Genomic DNA, 21680 nt, shown 5'->3' with positions numbered 1-21680 from the left:
TATGACGTCACCTTTATCTTCACACAGGATTGTAAACTCTCATCTGTGAGGCGTGGGCGATGTTGGTGGGTGGGGTTTGGTGGTAGCGGGGGCGCGGGTGTATTGTAGCCCGGAAGAGTTTGGGCTTCAAGGGATTCTGGGTATTTGTTCTGTTGTGTTTATGTTGTGTTACGGTGCGGATGTTCTCCCGAAATGTGTTTGTCATTCTTGTTTGGTGTGGGTTCACAGTATGGCGCATATTTGTAACAGTGTTAAAGTTGTTTATATCACCACCCTCAGTGCGACCTGTATGGCTGTTGACCAAGTATGCCTTGCAGTCACTTACGTGTGTATGCAGAAGTCGCATACAACATGAGACTGAACTGAACTGAGTTTGGGCTACAAGGGATTCTGGGTATTTGTTCTGTTGTGTTTATGTTGTGTTACGGTGCGGATGTTCTCCCGAAATGTGTTTGTCATTCTTGTTTGGTGTGGGTTCACAGTGTGGCGCATATTTGTAACAGTGTTAAAGTTGTTTATATCACCACCCTCAGTGTAACCTGTATGGCTGTTGACCAAGTATGCCTTGCAGTCACTTACGTGTGTATGCAGGAGTCGCATGCAGTTTGTATGGTGAAAAAGCGGACGCGACGACAGGTCGTAGAGGACGCTAAAGACAGTGCCATCACGGCACGCCCTCAATATTGTTGCCCGGGTGAAAATCGGAGAATGGTTGCCCCGGGAGATTTTCGGGAGGGGCACTGAAATTCGGGTTACTCCCGGAAAAATCGGGAGGGTTGGCAAGTATACAGCTGAGCCGCATCAGAGTGATCGGAGCCATGTGTTGACGACCCCTGCCCTAGGGTAAACTGGGTAACACATGGCACACTGACAAAGCTTAACCTATTGTTACTATAACAATCTACAAGGTTAATATAGGTTGCTTCTCTTTCTTCCCCTCCATTTTTCTGCATTCTTTCGTATCTCTAGTTATCATTACGTATATGTATTGTTGCATTTGAACAACTGTATTGTTGATAATAGAGGTAAATTATCGATATTGTTCATTATCAATAGCGCTATTTCTATTGGTATTTGTATTGCTCCATTTGTAGTGTAATAATGCTCATTGTCATTTCTGTATTCTTTTTTATTTTCGCTAACTGCTTCTTTGCTATCACTTTTACCATCATGTTTGTACATGTCGTATTTGCTGATGTTGCTCTGTTGTTGTTGTTGTGTTTGATGTTGTTGTTTTTGTCTCTCTGTCTAATCCCCCTCTTGTCCCCACAATTTCCCCCTCTGTTTTCCTTTTTTTCTCTTTCTATCCCCTCCTGCTCCGGCCCGGCTGCACCAAATGATAATATAAATACATTTAATAAAGTCAAATACAAATAAGGCAACAAGAGAAGTATCCTACACGTCTCTTTTGTAAAGTAAATGTGAACAGCCGATACGGGCATCTACATCAACTATATGATTTGCCTGAGAAGCTGGACAGGACAAAAAAAAATTAAAAAAATTAAATGTATTTTTAGCGGGCTGCCACAGATAAAATACTGTTATTATTGAGTAGGAATAGATTATTTATTATTTCTAAACACTGAGAAGTGTTTAAGTATCTGCACTCGACATTTTAAAACTGCAGTGAATAGAAGCTAGCGTCTGTGCTCTTTCACTTCTTTTTGCAGCTTGTGGCTCACATTATCAACATCATCTTTTAATGTCTTGACGTGTGCTCTGCACGCCAACAAAGGCTAGATTCAAATGTCATCTTGTTTCATCTGACATTGTCAGGTTCAAACACTGATGACATCTATTAATCAGACAAGAAGCAAGGAATCAATCAGAGACAGAGTTCAATTTAGCTCATGAGGAGAACGCATGGAGCCGGACCCTTAGTCACAGTCTCGCCCTACGCTCTAAGGTCCAGCTCTTGCGTCCCTCTTTTTATTCAAGAGTTCCACAGTCAACAATACTAAGGCCGCCTCTAAAAGGAGTGGTCACATATTTTATGCAAAGCAGGTCCAGGACGCGCGATACGTGACGGAATGTTCTGGGGGCCTTGTGCTTTCGCCCCGTCACCGCTTCGTCTGCGTGTTGGAATCTTATCTTGTTGAGGTCCTTGAAGTCTCTGCCTCGTCCGCGTGCCGTAATCTCATTTTCGCTGAAGTCGGTTGAAGTCCTTGGCTGTTGGCGGGCTCAAACAAAGATAACATCTACAGTTGAGGCCACCCCTCAGACAAGAAGTATTTGCCCTTGCTCACATTAGAAAAAGTCCAACTTGATTACAATAGCTAAATAACTAAAGCAACAGACTTTAAGCATACTAAAGTTAGTGTGATAATATATACATAATTATTCTAACAGACATCACATGGACAAAGATAAGACTGTCAGGTTCAAACACTGATGACATCTATTAAACAAGACAAGAAGCAAAGAATCAAACAGAGACAGAATTCAATTTAGACTCAATTGAGGAGAGTCGCCTGTACACTGTACCCTTGTACAGTATCTCAGCACGCTCTGGCGAAAGATTGTACTCCTCCTTCTTTATTTGACTTTCTCCGACCACATGACCACAGCTGCTTCCAGAGGGAAGTGGGTCGTAAACAGCGTTGCCTTTGGTTACTGAACAGTTCAAAAGAAGAGGTCGTAAAATAGTTCAAAAAGACGTTCGTAAAACAGTTCAAAAAGGAGGTTCAAGAAGAGGTCGCCTGGAGGGGAGTCTGGTCCTGCTTCCTCTCCGCTTTGAAGTCCTTGGGTCAGAACAATATCTTTCTGTTGATTACCATACATGAAAGAAAACAGAAGACCTTAATTTTGCTTCCCCCCCTACACAGTGGAGTTTTACGAGCCTTACTCTTGGTAGGTTCCAAAGACAGCTTTTGTCTTCTCACCAGACACTCAATGTAACACAACGTTTTTGTGATAACTTACAATTATTCTAGCGTTTGTGGTCTTTCACTTCTTTTTGCAGCTTGTGGCTCACATTATCAACATCATCTTTTAATGTCTTGACGTGTGCTCTGCACGCCACCAAAAGTTAGATTCAAATGTCATCTTGTTTCATCTGACATGACATGGACAAAGATAAGACCTTCTGGAGGAAATTTCTGTGGTCAGATGAAAGAAAAAGTTGAGCTGTTTGGCCACAATACCCAGCAATATGTTTGGAGGAGAAAAGGTGAGGCCTTTAATCCCAGGAACACCACCCTACCGTCAAGCATGGTGGTGGTAGTATTATGCTCTGGGCCTGTTTTGCTGCCAATGGAACTGGTGCTTTACAGAGAGTAAATGGGACAATGAAAAAGGAGGATTACCTCCAAATTCTTCAGGACAACCTAAAATAATCAGCCCGGAGGTTGGGTCTTGGGCGCTGTTGGGTGTTACAACAGGACAATGACCCCAAACTGTCATGATCCGTGGGCCGGATCATGTTTTGTGTTAGTTTTGGACTCCTTTAGTTCCTGTTTGCGCACCTCTGAGTTGTTACCATGGCTACGTATTATTTTCACCTGCCTCTTGTGTCCGGGACGCTCACCTGTTGCTAATCAAGAGGCATTATTTAAGCCTGCCTTTGCCAGTCAGTCGGGCTGGCTTCTTTCTGTTACGGTTTGGTTGCAGCTTACTGCGCGGTTCGTTCTCCCGGGATGCAAACGGACGACTCCGGACAGGACTTGCAGGTAGGAACATGATTTAATCTTGGAACAAATCAAAGAGGTACAAAAACATAAAACAAGGTGCCGATCACACTTGAAGCTAAACACTTAGCAGGGGCTAGGAGACAAGCAAAACTTACGTAACAGTAGCGTGAAGCAAACAAAGAAGCCAACGGGCGTGGTTAAGAGGGGAGGAGTATATTGACAGCTAGAATTCACCAAGTCAAGCATTCCATACACACATATATATATATATATATATATATATATATATATATATATATATATATATATATATATATATATACATACATATATATATATATATATATATATATACACATCCTGAAAATATGCAAACAAAACTGTGTTTAGATAATTGATACTTCAAACTTGCATAAATAAATCTTAAGGAATATAACATAACTTGGCTTCTGAGAGCTTCAAAATGTAATGAATAAAATGCTAAAGTTGTTGATGAACAAGCAATTATTTTAATAATGTATAATTCTATGGCTGGATGTATTAAGGAGTCAGAAAAAATACAAATAAAAATACAATTAATTTGGATGTTTTTAAGCAAAATATAGTAAACATTTATTTAGTTTTTTTTTTTTAAATTAAATATATTTATTTGTAGGTAAGATAAACATAATAACACAATTTATCTCTAGTCTGGATGATTTAGTTCTTGTCACCCTGTTTTCCTCCCGTCATAAAAAAAAGGCTGTCCTCACTCAGGTCTGCATGGAGCTGGAGGGGGCGTGGCCTCCAGCTCCGGCTGAAAACCGGGAGATTTTCGGGAGAATATTTGTCCCGGGAGGTTTTCGGGAGAGGCGCTGAATTTCGGGAGTCTCCCGGAAAATTCGGGAGGGTTGGCAAGTATGGTTCTAGCTATTTGGCTGTTCTAGTTTTTATTTTTATTTATTATTTATTATCTTTTTATTTTTATTTTTTTAATACACTGTAGCACTTTGAGGTAGTTTACGCAATGTAAAGTGCTTTTTACAAATAAAATCTATTATTAATATTATTATTATTATTAAAGGAGTCAAAAACTAACACAAAACACAAAACATGATCCGGACCACGGATCATGACACAAACGCACGTCAAAAGTGGGAGATGAATGGCTAAATCAGGTTAGGATGAAGGTTTTAGAATGGCCTTCCCAAAGTCCTGACTCAAAAGTGTGGACAATGCTGAAGAAACAAGTCCATGTCAGAAAACCAACACATTTAGCTGAACTGATTTTTTCAAGAGGAGTGGTCAAGAATTCAAGCAGAAGCTTGTGGATGGCTACCAAAAGTGCCTTATTGCAGTGAAACTTGCCAAGGGACATGTAAGCAAATATTAACATTGCTGTATGTATACTTTTGACCCAGCACATTTGCTCACATTTTCAGTAGACCAGTGGTTCATAACCTTGTTGGAGGTACCAAACCCCACCAGTTTCATATGCGCATTCACCGAACCCTTCTTTAATGAAAAATAAAATGTTGTTTTTTTTCAAATTCAAGACAAAGTTATGTTTTTTTCCTGGTGCACAAAATGAACCGTGCATGAACATCACCTTGTTCAAAGAACAAAACCAACACAGTGCATGAACTCACAACAAATTACACACCTTACACACATTACCATAAATTGATTAACGTGGACCCCGACTTAAACAAGTTGAAAAACGTATTCGGGTGTTACCATTTAGTGGTCAATTGTTTGGAATATGTACTGTACTGTGTAAACTGTACTGTGTATTCTCTTCCTTAGCAATCTGCTAGTAAAAGTTTCAATCAATCAATCAAAAAACCTGCAAATCAGATGGAAAACATTGTTTGGGGGTAGGGATGTCCCGATCCGATATTTGGATCGGATCGGCTGCCGATATTTGCAAAAAAATGCGTATCGGCAAGGCATGGGAAAATGCCGATCCAGATCCAGTTAAAAAAAAAACTCCGCTCCGTGTTTTTCAACGCACCTATTTAAATAGTACATTCCACCTTTCTGCTGCGCCCTATAATTTCCGTTCCGCATTTTCCAGCACACCTTCAACACATCCACAGGTCTGTGGATTCTCACGCAGTTGCTTTTAGCTGCTGGCATTACACGACAGGCTCTTCTCACTCTTTTCTGTGTCTCCCTCTCACAGACAGCAAGCGCACCTTCTTACATACGTCACATACTGTCACGTAATACGTCACATACGTATACGTCCTCCCCGAACAGAGAGGTAGCAGCATGGCTAACGTTAGCTGTGATGCTAGCGCAGCCGTGTGACCAACGTTCTCTCTAAGGTGCGCGCTTGTGCAATTGCGCACTGTTTAAACGTCCTCTGCGCATAGCAATTATATGCCACGCACAAAATCAAATAAAAAAATAAGCGCATAACAATTTTCGACACACCGACACGACAGAGAAAACAGTTTTCGTCATCATTGTTCAAATATTCTAACGTCTGTCGAGACGCTTATCTCCGTTCGGTGCCACACGTCCACACCATCAAAATGCAGAGGCAAAAATTTCCAGATCAACACCATATGAAAAAATTAGTGATTTTTTTAGTTGTGATTTCCTTCTCTGCATGAAAGTTTAAAAGTAGCATATATTAATGCAGTATGAAGAAGAATGTTTTAATGTAGACATGCAAGCCTTAAAAGAAAATGTTGAAAATCAAGACTACATTTCCTGCAAATGGGTGCATTTCTACCCTATATTTTAACTAGATTTATTCTCATGTCAAACTCTTTTGGCTGTCTTTTTGACACTTACATCAGGCACCCCCCTCCACACCCTGGATTATAAATAATGTAAATAATTCAATGTGATTATCTTGTGTGATGACTGTATTATGATGATAGTATATATCTGATAGTATATATCTGTATCATGAATCAATTTAAGTGGACCCCGACTTAAACAAGTTGAAAAACTTATTCGGGTGTTACCATTTAGTGGTCAATTGTACGGAATATGTACTTCACTGTGCAACCTACTAATAAAAGTCTCAATCAATCAATCAAAACACACAGAATCATCATACTGCTGTGATTATATGCATCAAGTGTTCATTCAAGGCTAAGGCAAAATATCGAGATATATATCGTGTATCGCAATATGGCCTTAAAATATCGCAATATTAAAAAAAGGCCATATCGCCCAGCCCTAGTTCAATGATGCCATTTCTGTTTGTCATGTATAATTTTGTCTATTTTGTGTTTATCCTTGAATAAACAGGTCAGTTTCTTGTTACCAACCATTGTGTATTATTCAAACTCCCCTAATTCAGCTGGCTAGTTGTTGTCAAGAGTACTAAAACCCTTTTCAACATGATTCTGACAACTAAGTAGGCTAAATAACTTTAAACTTTAATACATGCTCGGTAGAGATGCGCGGTTTGCGGGCACAACCGCGGAGTCCGCGGATTATCCGCGGATCGGGCGGATGAAATTTAAAAAAATTAGATTTTATCCACGGGTCGGGTCAGGCGGTTGAAATAAAAAAAAATTAGATTTTAAATAGATTCAGGCGGGTGGCAGTTAAACCAATTCGGAAATATATATACATAGTTAAATGTTGTTACCCACATACGAAAAACGAGCAGGCACCTGCTGCATATGCCACAACAGAAGAAAAAAAAAAAAGAGATGGACACTTTTACGGAGCGGAGAAGGCCCCCGACGCCTCGCCGGGGTCCGGGACCGAGGCCCCTTCCCCCAAGAGGGCCCCACCGGGAGCCGTAGCTGAGGCGATCCGCGAGAAGGGCCCGACGCATGTCCAGGGTCACCACCGCGCCCACCGCACCGACACCCCGCCTCGTCCGCCTTCGCCGCGGCCGGCGTCACGCGCAGCAGGTAAGCAGCTTACCTGCCCGCCACCCCCGTGGCCAGGGGCTCGTAACAGTGGTCACTCCGCGCGCTCCGCCCGCGCAGCTTACCTGCCCGCCACCCCTGTTGCCGGGGGCGCGTAACAGGGGTCACTCCGCGCGCAGTGCGCTCACGAAAGGGGTGGGGCTCACCCTGGTTGATATAGACAGCAGGACGGTGGCCATGGACGTCGGAACCCGCTAAGGAGTGTGTAACAACCCACCTGCCGAATCAACTAGCCCTGAAAATGGATGACGCTGGAGCGTTGGGCCCATACCCGGCCGTCGCCGGCAGCGAGACGCGCTTGGAGGTTGCGCTCAGCGCGGCTCCCATATGATTGCGCACTGGTGTGCGTCTGGGTCGTGACAGCGTGGCACGCGAATGTCTGTGCAGCATTGGATCAGTCTCCTTTCTTTAACAGGCAAAAGCTTTATAACCTCACTAATGCCTTGCATCGTCTATATTAGATATATAACAACGGGCGGGTGCGGGCGGATGGCGGGCGGGTGCGGTTCTGATCAAATGTTACATCGGGTGGATGGCGGATGGTTGACGACTTTCTGATGCGGTTGCGGATGAAATAATTGCCTATCCGCGCATCTCTAATGCTCGGATAGGCCATTATCGGTCAGTATCGGTATCGGATCGGAAGTGCAAAAACAATATCGGTATCGGATCGGAAGTGCAAAAACCTGGATCGGGACATCCCTATTTGGGGGTATCCATAATACGCTGATAGGGAGAAGTTTTTATTTACACGATAAGTCGGATGTCTCTTTACCTCCGTGGCGGAGGTTCCGCCGAACCCCTGAGGCCGACTCACCGAACCCCTAGGGTTCGATCGAGCCCAGGTTAAGAACCACTGCAGTAGACCCATAATAAATTCATAAAAGAACCAAACTTCATAAATGTTTTTTTGTGGCCAACAAGTATGTGCTCCAACCACTCTATCACCAAAAAATAAGAGTTGTAGAAATGATTGGAAACTCAAGACAGCCATGACATGTTCCTTACAAGTGAATGTCAACTTTTGACCACGACTCAATGTGAAGGTGGAGCAGGAAGCAAAATGAATACTACTATTAAATATATTTTAAAAAAAACACGAATGCGTTCCTATTGGCTGAGTCTTTAGCATGTTGCGCCACGCTTCCTTTGTCGAATCATTTCCTCTTTGTGTCTTCTGCAGCGACTTGGTTCCATTGATGCAGCGTTGCTGGCGTGCTCTCAGCCCCTCAAGAGGTTCATGGGAAAATGCCGCGGAGGGGAAGGACCTGCGGGAAGAGGCTTCTCTTGGGCGGGAAAGGACTGTTCCGCCTTTAGCGACTTGGACTTTTATCTGAGGTTCCGGCTGAGCAGGTATAGCGAGGACGGGGCCAGGATGCGAGTCTGAGCGCTGGCAGGGCCGTCGCTATGCTGGTAGAGGTGAGGTCTCCTCCCTCCTCGTCAATGAAACTTGACATTTGTCCACCATGCTGGACAACCCTGCCGCCTCCGTCCCTTACATCACGCTGGAGCTGCTGATCGCCATCTTCTCCGTGTTGGGCAACGTGCTGGTCTGTTGGGCAGTGTTCCTCAACAGCAACCTGCAGAGCCACACCAACTTCTTCGTGGTCTCGCTCGCCGTGGCCGACATCGCGGTGGGCGTCCTCGCCATTCCATTCGCCATCGTCATCAGCGTGGGCTTCTGCTCCAACTTCTACGGATGCCTCTTCATCGCCTGTTTTGTGCTCATCCTCACCCAGAGCTCCATCTTCAGCCTGCTGGCCATCGCCATGGATCGCTACATTGCCATCAAGCTCCCGCTCAGGTCAGTTTTGGGTCCTTTGATTGGAAAAGTTGTTCCTCCAGAACTTGTTTCGCTTTCCAAGACTGTACTTGTCGTTCCTTTGACATGTGACCATAGAGCCACATGCCACTGAGTCACCAACGTCGAGCACGCAGTGGTAGCTTTATGTCAAACGCATTTAAAGAGGGTTTATTTGATTCGATCTCATTCCAACTGTTCCAACTTCAAAATATTCAGCCTGTTTGGGAATTGTGTGCTCTACTTCAACAATTCAAAATAAATTCCCAAAATTCCCTAATACCATTTCTCAATTCAACATGTTACTACTTAAAGATTTCTCGACAGATTTGAAAAATTCCAACACCAACCATCAAGTTTTTTTTTTACCATTTTCAAAAAATATTCCACGTTTCCCGAAATTCCCAATTTTTTTGTAAATTCCCATTGAAATCAATGGGACATTCTTCAAAGTTCCACAACTCCCACATTTTTCATCTGATTCCAACTGTTCCAACCATCCATCCATCCATTTTCTACCGCTTATTCCCTTTTGGGGTCGCGGGGGGCGCTGGAGCCTATCTCAGCTACAATCGGGCGGAAGGCGGGGTACACCCCGGACAAGTCGCCACCTCATCGCAGGGCCAACACAGATAGACAGACAACATTCACACTCACATCCACACACTAGGGCCAATTTAGTGTTGCCAATCAACTTATCCCCAGGTGCATGTTCTAACTTCAAAATATTCAGCCTGTTTGGGAATTGTGTGCTCTACTTCAACAATTCAAAAAAAAATTCCCGGTTTTCCCAAAATTCCAGGAATTCCGTAATACCATTTCTCAATTCAACATGTTACTACTTAAACATTTCTCGACCGATTGGAAAAATTCCAACACCAACCATCAAGTTTTTTTTTTACCATTTTCAAAAAATATTCCGCTTTTCCCGAAATTCCCAATTTTTTTGTAAATTCCTAATGAAATCATTGGGACATTCTTCAAAGTTCCACAACTCCCACATTTTTCATCTGATTCCAACTGTTCCAACTTCAAAATATTCAGCCTGTTTGGGAATTGTGTGCTTTTTTCCAACATTTCTAAAAAAAATTCCCGGAATTCCGTAATACCATTTCTCAATTTAACATGTAACTTCTTAAACATTTGTCGACCGATTTGAAAAATTCCAACACCAACCATCAAGTTTTTTTTTTACCATTTTCAAAAAAATTCCCGCTTTTCCCGAAATTCCCAGTTTTTTGTAAACTCCCATTGAAATCAATGGGACATTCTTCAAAGTTCCACAACTCCCACATTTTTCATCTGATTCCACCTGTTACAACTTCAAAATATTCAGTCTGTTTGGAAATTGTGTGCTCTACTTCAACAATTCTAAAAAAAATTCCAGGATTTCCCATAATTCCTTTTTTTTCTCCCTTTTTTCCCATTCAAAATTAATTGTCCATTTTTTCCAACTTCCACAATTCCCACATTCTTCAACCGATTCAAACCATTTCAACTTCAACACATTCAACTCATCCTAGATATTCAAACTACCATTTTCCCACGTCCCACAAATTTCCAGGAATTCCTGGGTTTTTTCTAACCCTATTTCCAACCTTTTTCGTTTGACTACCGTATTTTCCGCACTATAAGGCGCACCTAAAAACCACTAATTTTCTCAAAAGCTGACAGTGCGCCTTATAACCCGGTGCGCTTTATATATGGATAAATATTAAGATTCATTTTCATAAAGTTTAGGTCTCGCAACTACGGTAAACAGCCGCCATCTTTTTTCCCCGTAGAAGAAGCGCGCGGTGCATGCTGGGATATGTGACGTTTCATTTCCATTTGTGTGTTTATGTAAAGACCCCAAAATGGCTCCTATTAAGTGTGTTGTCTGTCTAATTATAAATAATGCAGACGAGGCGTGTTAACTGAGTTCTCAACGTTTTCTCACAGCGTGCTCATAACCACATTCGAACTCCCAGCATACAACAACGCTTCTCAGGGCTACCGCGCATGCTCGTAACTATCGTTGCATGCTGGGTAGTGTAGTTGTTATATTTGCTAGCTCATAACAGCACATTGAGAGACACGCTTACGCGCTTAATTCAATACTCGCCGTCATTCCGGGTGGATTGACAAAAGACCTCCAGCCGCTAGATATTGGTGTCAACAGGGCATTCGAAGCTAGACTGCTAACTGCGTGGGAACAATGGATGACAGAAGGCGAACACACCTTCACTAAGACGAGGAGGCAGCGCCAGACGACGCCAACATCTGCCAGTGGATCGTAAATTTGCCCAACTTTTCACTTCGGACACCGAAGACGAAGGATTTACGAATGAAGAATAACTTCAGAAAGTGAGCGCTATGTTTATTTTGTGTGTTGTGACATTAACGTTCGAGCAACATTATGTTGCTATTGCTCTGCACTATTTTGAATTTTACTATGTTTGTGATTGCACATTTGCGTACATTTTGGGAGTGAACAGAGTTGTTAGAACGCTGGTTTTTAATATATTATTAAAGTTTGACTGACCTATCTGACTGTTTTTTTGACATTCCCTTTAGCGCAGCGTAGGCGCGGCTTATAGTCCGGGGCGGCTTATTGGTGGACAAAGTTATGAAATATGCCATTCATTGAAGGTGCGGCTAATAATCCGGTGCGCCTTATAGTGCGGAAAATACGGTACTCCTTTTACATGTTTCATCCCATTTCAACTGTTTCACTATCAAAACATTCCTCTTAGTCAGGACAAAAAACAAGTTGGTTTAGGAACTGAAAACATTCCCGGTTTCACCGAAATTCCAGGAATTGCCGTTTCTCAATTAAAAAACTGTTACTACTTCAACGTTTCTTGACTGATTTAAAGCCATCGAAGTTGAAACATTAGTTCTATCCATATTGGTTCTCAGCGAGTATTCTATTTTTGTTTGTGAAACGCTCTAATCTGTTATTGAACAGTTTTTCAAGGATTTTAGAAAATTGTGGAACTAAAGAAACAGGTCTATAATTTGTAAATGAGGGCGATGGCATTATACCTTATAGCTACACCTCAACACCCCCCCATTTCCCGAATTCGGAGGTCTCAAGGTTGGCAAGTATGGTGTGGTCATTCATGAATTAGTATTAAAACAATGTAAATAAATATGTACTCTTAGGGGCCCCCTTGGGTGGGCTCTGGTGGGGTTTAGGCCTCTGAAGTAGAAATTGTGGGTCTCAATATGTGGCCTTTGTCTGTAATTGCTTCAGCAGACCATGTCAAAGTCCCATCTCTTCACATGTCAGATGTTGATATTAGCGACACTCCCATTGACAGTCTTTTCAACTTTGACCTTTTGTCGTTTAATGGAAGTGCCCCTCGGAGACTTTGTGTTTCCTGTTTCCAACAGACACTTTTCACACACGCCGTCTCTGCGTCGGTTTTTGCATCTCCGACGGTGCGACAGGGGGGAGGGCGGCGGTTGTTGTTGCAGGGTTGACATTTGCACTTTAACATCTGAAGAATGTGCTAGAAACAAACTGTCTCAGCTGCTCTCCCACACTGCGTGGCAGTCATACTGAAACCAGACTAAAAAAAGACTAGTTTGTTGATAATTATTTTGACTCTTAAAGACCAGGAAGTAATCTTCTCATTCGTACCAAATGTGGACTTCAATTGCTTGAATAGTATCGATACCAAGGCTATCAATATAAGTTATTTTCTATGTTTGTTTACACAAATATCTGTTTTATTTGTCGATATTGTTATGTTTATATATTGTTTACAAACTCAGGGAATCTGTTGTTGGACTTTGGGAGGTGGCAATAAGACAAAACATTTGAATGAGCGCCAATAGAATATATGTTTACTCCTTGGATTGGCTGGCTGACTGACGGATGTTGGCATAGGCCAGGGGTCGGCAACCCGCGGCTCAGCAGCTTACTTGCTGAACCCCCCAATTTTCCCGTGAGACTTCTGGATTTCAGTGCCTCTCGGAGAGAACTCCCGGGATTAATATTCACCGATTTTCACCCTTACAGCTATGATAAGGGCGTGCCATAATGGTACAACATTTGGCGCTCACTACAATCTGTATTAACAGCATGCCAGCCCATCAATTGTTATACAATTGTTATACTTCTACTTGCACACATTCGTGACAGCAAGGCATACTTTGTCAACAGCCACACAGGTTACACTGACGGTGACCATATAAAACAACTTTAACACTCTTACTAATAATGCGCCACACTTTGAACCAAAACCAAACAAGAATGACAAACACATTTCGAGAGAACATCTGCATCTTAACACAACAGGACAAACACCCAGAATCCCATGCAGCCCTGACTCTTCCGGGCTACATTATACACCCCTGCTACCACCAAACCCCGCCCCCACCCCAACTCTGCTCCCTCACACATCAACCCCCCCCTGTGTGTCGGTTGAGGTGGGCGGGGTTTGGTAGCGGGGGTGTATAATGTATCCCGGAAGAGTTAGGGCTGCATGGGATTCTGGGTATTTGTCCTGCTGTGTTTATGTTGTGTTACTGTGCAGATGTTCTCCCGAAATGTGTTTGTCATTCTTGTTTGGTGTGGGTTCACAGTGTGGCGCATTATTAGTAAGAGTGTTATAGTTTTTTTTATATCGCCACAGTCAGTGTAACCTGTGTGGTTGTTGACCAAGTATGCCTTGCTGTCACCTACGTGAGCAAGCGGAATCACCATACAACGTGTGGCTGATTAGGCACGCTGGTTGTAGTGGGTGCTATATGCTGTACCATCACGGCACGCATGACGCTGACAAGCACCGTTCGTTAAAAATCCGCGTGCCGCACCAGCTTTCAAATTCCATATAAAGGCTTGGGCAGCGTGTCTGAGACCCCTGGCTTATACATAGCACAAAGCAAAAAGAAAACTTTGAATGCAGTGTTATTTAACTTAAAATTTCAAAAAAAATTTGCGGCTCCCATTGTTTTCTGTAATTTGCGAAACTGGTCAAAATGGCTCTTTGACTGGTAAAGGTTGCCGATCCCTGGCATAAGCAAAAATCAAAACTGAAACTAACTATTGTGTACATATTTACTTTTGACTTCGGACAATTTGTGATAATGAAATATTTTTGAACATACTGCTGTTTGGTGACGTTGTTTTCCTCCACTACACATTTTTTTTTTAGATTATTCTGTTTTCTGTCAAATGTTTTTGTGGGGGGGCGTGGCCTGCGGACCTGCAGCGAAGCGGGGTGTGCCAAGACCGCTTTCGAGATCAGCGACAGGTGCGTGGATGACACAGCTGTGAGTGTTTGTCTGATCACCTGTCGCTCTGTTAAAGGCAGCAGTCGGGAAGGAGAAAGAAAGAGTTGTTGATGGCGGTTGATGGTGGAACACGAGTCGGAGCACGAGCGAGAGTGAGAGCAGAGAAACCATTCGTGTGCTCACTTGAGAGAAAAGACTTTGCACTTTTTTATTCAAAAATAAAACAGTGTTGTTAACCTGGAAGAGCCTGGCATGTCGGTAATTGGTGGTCCGAAGAACCCGGAGGAGCAAAGCCTCCACAATTTTATACTCTGTTATCTCTTAAATACAATGACAAAAAATGTTTCATATTTGTACAAACTCTGCAGCATCGCGTGGACATCGGGGGTGGTACCTCTGGATTGGCAGACCGGGGTGGTGGTTCCTCTCTTTAAGAAGGGGAACCGGAGGGTGTGTTCAAACTATCGTGGGATCACACTCCTCAGCCTTCCCGGTAAGGTCTATTCAGGTGTACTGGAGAGGAGGCTACGCCGGAGAGTCGAACCTCGGATTCAGGAGGAACAGTGTGGTTTTCGTCCTGGTTGTGGAACTGTGGACCAGCTCTATACTCTCGGCAGGGTCCTTGAGGGTGCATGGGAGTTTGCCCAACCAGTCTACATGTGCTTTGTGGACTTGGAGAAGGCATTCGACCGTGTCCCTCGGGAAGTCCTGTGGGGAGTGCTCAGAGAGTATGGGGTATCGGACTGTCTGATTTTGGCAGTCCGCTCCCTGTATGATCAGTGTCAGAGCTTGGTCCGCATTGCCGGCAGTAAGTCGGACACGTTTCCAGTGAGGGTTGGACTCCGCCAAGGCTGCCCTTTGTCACCGATTCTGTTCATAACTTTTATGGACAGAATTTCTAGGCGCAGTCAAGGCGTTGAGGGGATCCGGTTTGGTGGCTGCAGGATTAGGTCTCTGCTTTTTGCAGATGATGTGGTCCTGATGGCTTCATCTGGCCAGGATCTTCAGCTCTCGCTGGATCGGTTCGCAGCCGAGTGTGAAGCGACTGGGATGAGAATTAGCACTTCCAAGTCCGAGTCCATGGTTCTCGCCTGGAAAAGGATGGAATGCCATCTTCGGTTTGGGGAGGAGACCCTGCCCCAAGTGGAGGAGTTCAAGTACCTCGGAGTCTTGTTCACGAGTGAGGGAAGAGTGGATCGTGAGATCGACAGGCGGATCGGTGCGGCATCTTCAGTAATGCGGACGCTGTATCGATCCGTTGTGGTGAAGAAGGAGCTGAGCCGGAAGGCAAAGCTCTCAATTTATCGGTCGATCTACGTTCCCATCCTCACCTATGGTCATGAGCTTTGGGTTATGACCGAAAGGACAAGATCACGGGTACAAGCGGCCGAAATGAGTTTCCTCCGCCGGGTGGCGGGGCTCTCCCTTAGAGATAGGGTGAGAAGCTCTGTCATCCGGGGGGAGCTCAAAGTAAAGCCGCTGCTCCTCCACATCGAGAGGAGCCAAATGAGGTGGTTCCGGCATCTGGTCAGGATGCCACGTCCGACCGGTAGGAGGCCACGGGGAAGACCCAGGACACGTTGGGAAGACTATGTCTCCCGGCTGGCCTGGGAATGCCTTGGGATCCCCGGGAGGAGCTGGACGAAGTGGCTGGGGAGAGGAAAGTCTGGGCTTCCCTGCTTAGGCTGCTGCCCCCGCGACCCGACCTCGGATAAGCAGAAGAAGATGGATGGATGGATGGATGGATTTGTACAAACATTTAGAAAAACAAAATGGAAATGAGTGCATTTTGTTAGACGCTGTGGGAAAATCTAGGTTGATACTGCCGTGCTTTTATTTTGAAGCTTACTTTGCATTGAGCAGGAAGTCAATGTGTGCACATTTTAATACCGTATAAAGAGAAAGTAGTTTTTATCTTTTCATGCTGCTTTCGATAATGAACTTAACAATACTATAATAATAATAATAATAATAATAATAATACATTTTACTTATAAGGCACCTTTCTGGGCACTTAAGGACACCGTACAAAATCAAAACAATAACATCAATTGGATAAAAACAACAACAATTTACAGTGATTAAGCAGTCAGAAATGGGTGTGTTTTGAGTCTTGATTTGAAGAGGGATATTGAGTCTTATGTTACGAAGGTCTGGTGGTAATGAGTTCCAAAGATGAGGGGCTGAGCGGCTGAAGGGTTAAGCACTAATGGTGGACAGTTTATATAAGGGGACAGTGAGATGGATGGATGAAGAGGATCTTAGGTAGTGTGAGGACGGGCGACATGGAGCAGGTCAGAAAGATATGACGGAGAAAGGTTATGGATAGCTTTGAAAGTGAGGATAATTATTTTCAATTGGATACGGTGTTTGATGGGAAGGCTATGGAGTTCATGCAGAACAGGGGTGATGTGCTGGGGTGATACTAAAACATATCCACATAAACTGACCCCCGGTATCGAAATTCTGCCAAATCTTGGAGTATCGCCCGACCTCTGTTGATGCTAATTGCATACCTTTTAGGTAGGTACAGTCGTGGTCAAACGTTGACATACACTTGTAAAGAACATAATGTCATGGCTGTCTTGCGTTTCCAATAGTTTCTACAACTCTTATTTTTTGTGATAGAGTGATTGGAGCACATACTTGTTGGTCACAAAAAGCATTCATGAAGTTTGGTTCTTTTATGAATTTATTATGGGTCTACTGAAAATGTGACCAGATCTGCTGGGTCAAAAGTATACATACAGCAATGTTAATATTTGCTTACATGTCCCTTGGCAAGTTTCACTGCAATAAGGCGCTTTTGGTAGCCATCCACAAGCTTCTGGAAAGATTCCGATTTTTGACCACTCCTCTTGACAAAATTGGTGCAGTTCAGCTGAAATAGTTGGTTTTCTGACATGGACTTGTTTCTTCAGCATTGTCCAATCTATTGGCAGCAAAACAGGCCCAGAGCATAAAACTACCACCACCATGCTTGACGGTAAGAATTGGTGTTCCTGGGATTAAATGCCTCACCTTTTCTTCTCCAAACATATTGCTGGGTATTGTGGCCAAACAGCTCAATTTTTGTTTCATCTCACATCACATGGACAAAGATAAGACCTTCTGGAGGAAAGTTCTGTGGAACTGGTGCTTTACAGAGAGTAAATGGGACAATACAAAAGGAGGATTACTTCCAAATTCTTCAGGACAACCTAAAATCATCAGCCCGGAGGTTGGGTCTTGGGCGCAGCGCAGTTGGGTGTTCCAACAGGACAATGACCCCAAACACACGTCAAAAGTGGTAAAGGAATGGCTAAATCAGGCTAGAATTAAGGTTTTAGAATGGCCTTCCCAAAGTCCTGACAATGCTCAAGAAACAAGTCCATGTCAGAAAACCAACAAATTTAGCTGAACTGCACCATTTTTGTCAAGAGGAGTGGTCAAAAATTCAAGCAGAAGCTTGTGGATGGCTACCAAAAGCGCCTTATTGCAGTGAAACTTGCCAAGGGACATGTAAGCAAATATTAACATTGCTGTATGTATACTTTTGACCCAGCACATTTGCTCACATTTTCAGTAGACCCATAATAAATTCAAAAAAGAACCAAACTTCATGAATGTTTTTTTTGTGACCAACAAGTATGTGCTCCAATCACTCTATCACAAAAAAAAAAAGAGTTGTACAAATTATTGGAAACTGAAGACAGCCATGACATGATGTTCTTTACAAGTGCATGTACACTTTTGCCCACGACTGTAGGTAGGTCTTTATTGTCATTGCACAAGTATAATGGAACTAAGTTTTCAGCACAAACCCGTTCAAGATTAGACAAACAAACAGTGTACAGGGTTACAGAACAGGAACACTGATGGGTCGCCACTAGACGCCCCGTAAAAGATGGGAAAAAGGTAAACGCTGAGGGAGGATGAGTAAAAAAAATACAATCTAGACTGAGCTCCTTAGGGGGCCCAGTCTGGAGTGGGAAAAAAAACTCCACAGCAAAGCACATGTACATATTACAACATACATCTCGAGACTTGCAACAGAGGGGAGGGAGTGGGGGGCCACGGTGGCAAGGCTGCAGCTCTTCAGGCGCCATCACCCCTAAGGGATTTGCGTCAAGGGCGTTGGATGGGAGGTTGATTGATTGATTGATTTAAACTTTTATTAGTAGATTGCACAGTACAGTACATATTCCGTACAATTGACCACTAAATGGTAGCACCCGAATAAGTTTTTCAACTTGTTTAAGTAGGGGTCCACGTTAATCAATTCATGGTACAAATATATACTATCAGCATAATACAGTCATCACACAAGTTAATCATCAGACTGTATACATTGAATTCATCATCATCGGCGGTCACTCGAACGAGTATGACGATCCTCCTGGTTGGGGTGCATCCCTTTATGGAGGATGCTTGTGCGTGATTTTGTTTTACGTGGGGAGACTGGTGCACAGACAGTCACCACACGATCCTTGACAGAATCGGGTCAGGGTCCAGTGGCATGGAGTCCAAGACGACTGGGGACCCTTTTCTGCTGCAGCCTTCAATTCGGGAGAATGATTGTCCCGGTAGATTTTCGGGAGAGGCACTGAAATTCGGGAGTCTCCCGGAAAATTCGGGAGGGTTGGCAAGTATTAGCTAACAAGACGTCCTGGGCATGACGTTAAAGTGCATCCGGCAGTGGAGGCTCCTCTATGGGGTCTTGGGGCACTGGGAGGTTAACCCCTTTACTGTTACCCCAGGTGGCCTTTGGCAAAGGCCTAGTACCTGACTGCCTCCCTAGCCAGGGATATGGTGAAGACCTCAACGGCGGAGCAGGCAGTAGATTTAAGACCTACCACAACGGCTGGGATGGTGGATGAAGGCTGCAGCAGAAATTATTTACATCATTTACAATGCGGGCAGTGGGATGTGGAGGGCGGGGTTTAGGTTTGGTTGATATCAGCACTTCAGTCATCAACAATTATATCATCAGAGAAATAGACATCGAAACAGTGTAGGTCTGACTTGGTAGGATATGTACAGCGAGCAGTGAACATAGTGAGCTCAGAAAGCATAAGAACAAGTATATACATTGATTATTTACATTTGATTATTTACATTTGATTATTTACATTTGATTATTTACAATCCGGGGAGGTGGGATGTGGTGGGGGGAGGGTGTTAGTCTAGGGTCGAAGTTGCCTGGAGGGGGTATATGTGTGTGGCGTATATTTTTTTGTGGATGCAAGCCTGCTGCGTGTCTCTGTTCCGCGGCTTTGGTGTCGTGCAGCCGCTAGTCAGTCCAAAGTCAACAACAAGAAGTGTGTGTCCATGAGGGACAAGAAGGGAGTTTGTTGTATCTTCGCCGCACTGTCCTTGACATTTTCGCCACTGATCAGCCTTCTCCCTCTCAAGGTACAACAGCCTGGTGACAGGCCAGAGGGCTCAGTGCATCATTGCCATCTGCTGGTTTCTCTCCATCGTCATCGGCCTCACCCCCATGATGGGTTGGAACAAGATCTCCCAGAAGGAAAACTCGAACTGTCCGCCGGGCCTGATGAAGTGTCTCTTTGAGGACGTGGTGGCCATGGATTACATGGTGTACTTTAACTTCTTTGCCTGCGTCTTGATGCCCCTGCTGCTGATGCTGGCCATCTACGTGTGCATCTTCATGGCCGCCCGTCACCAGCTCAAACTCATGGAGGTCAAGGCGGCTCACGGAGAGAAGTCGAGCTCCACCCTCCAGAAGGAGGTCCAAGCTGCCAAGTCTCTGGCCATCATAGTGGGACTGTTTGCCGTGTGCTGGCTGCCGTTACACATCATCAACTGCTTCACTCTCTTCTGTCCCGAGTGTCGGCGCCCTCCTCTCTGGATCGTGTACGTGGCCATCATCCTGTCTCACGGCAACTCCGTGGTCAACCCGTTCATCTACGCCTACCGCATCAGGGAATTCCGCCAAACCTTCCGGAAAATCATCCTCCGCCACATCTTGGGCCGGCAGGAGGTGATGGAACGACGCGGAAGCAAGCGCAACTCTCTTCACAGCAGCGTCACCGACTCCATCCGACTCAAGGCCAACGGCCTCAGGTTGGACCTTTTCCCCCAGCAGGGGAGCAGCAGTAGCAACGTCTCCCAAAGCTCCTCTGGCTGCACTACTCACGTGTCCCCTGTAGGGGGAGACCTGTTGACAGTAGACCCAATGCCCCATCCTGTATCTCAGGCAGAAGCCATTAGACCGACTGCAGTCGCCACCTGTCATCATCTGCAGTGTTTAATGGGACCAAAAGGTGTGGAGGAACAGGAACCACAGAAGCAGAGCACCGCCTAAGCAGAACCACAGCTAACCGGCACAACAGGGAGAGCAGCTCACATACACACACACACACACACACACACACACACACACACACACACACACACACACACACACACACACACACACACACACACATTCTTGTATTTCTGACCTTCTTGAGACCTCCGAAAAATGCCTACCTCTTTAGGACCACCCTTTCTAGATATATACAGAAGTGTATTTACAACATTAATAATATATACATACTATGCAAATATAAAAAAGCTTGTTGTGAAAAATGAGTTGGAATTTCACAAGAAAAAGGTCACAATTTCACAAGAAAAACTTAGAATTTTGGCAGTTATAATAAAAGTGGTAATTTTAACGCAAGTCAAAATTTTACAAGAAAAACAGAACATTTGTGCGATATTATGATAAAAGTTGGAATTTTACTCAATACCAGTTGCAATTTTACAAGAAAATCTTAAAATGTTCCAATTTTGGCAGTATTATAATAATCAGAATTTTGGCAAAATTATGACAAAAGTCACAATTTTACTCCAAAAAACGTCACCATTTTACAAGAACCAACAAAAAAAATGGCAATATTGTGATGAAAGTCAGAATTTTATATGACAAATGTTGCCATTTTGCATTAAAAAGAAATAATTGTACATAAAAAAGTAACAATTTTACGAGAAAATGTTGCAATATTATAGAAGCAGAAAGAATATGAGAAATTGTTCCCAATTTTACAAGAAAAAGCTTAACATTTTGGCAATTTTATGAAAAGAGTCGTAATTTTACTTGACAAAAGTCACAATTTTATAAGAAAACTTTCACATTTTGGCAGTATCATAATAATA

General features: G+C 43.7%; 1 protein-coding gene across 1 annotated transcript in view; it reads left to right on the top strand.

Annotated features, from left to right (window-relative positions):
* adora2aa (adenosine A2a receptor a) overlaps positions 1 to 21680 on the top strand; it is a 30223-nt gene extending 8543 nt beyond the window's left edge. Inside the window, exons 3-4 of the mRNA XM_072914267.1 lie at positions 8697 to 9317; positions 19935 to 21680. Of these exons, the coding sequence (XP_072770368.1) occupies positions 8980 to 9317; positions 19935 to 20847 (1251 nt within the window). The 5' untranslated portion in view covers positions 8697 to 8979 and the 3' untranslated portion in view covers positions 20848 to 21680. The remainder of the gene's footprint in view (positions 1 to 8696; positions 9318 to 19934) is intronic.

This window comes from Nerophis lumbriciformis, linkage group LG12 (genome assembly GCF_033978685.3).
Source record: "Nerophis lumbriciformis linkage group LG12, RoL_Nlum_v2.1, whole genome shotgun sequence".
Taxonomy (NCBI): Eukaryota; Metazoa; Chordata; class Actinopteri; order Syngnathiformes; family Syngnathidae; genus Nerophis; species Nerophis lumbriciformis.
Note: the sequence above shows the minus strand (reverse complement) of the source record. Positions and strands in the feature narration are given on the sequence as shown.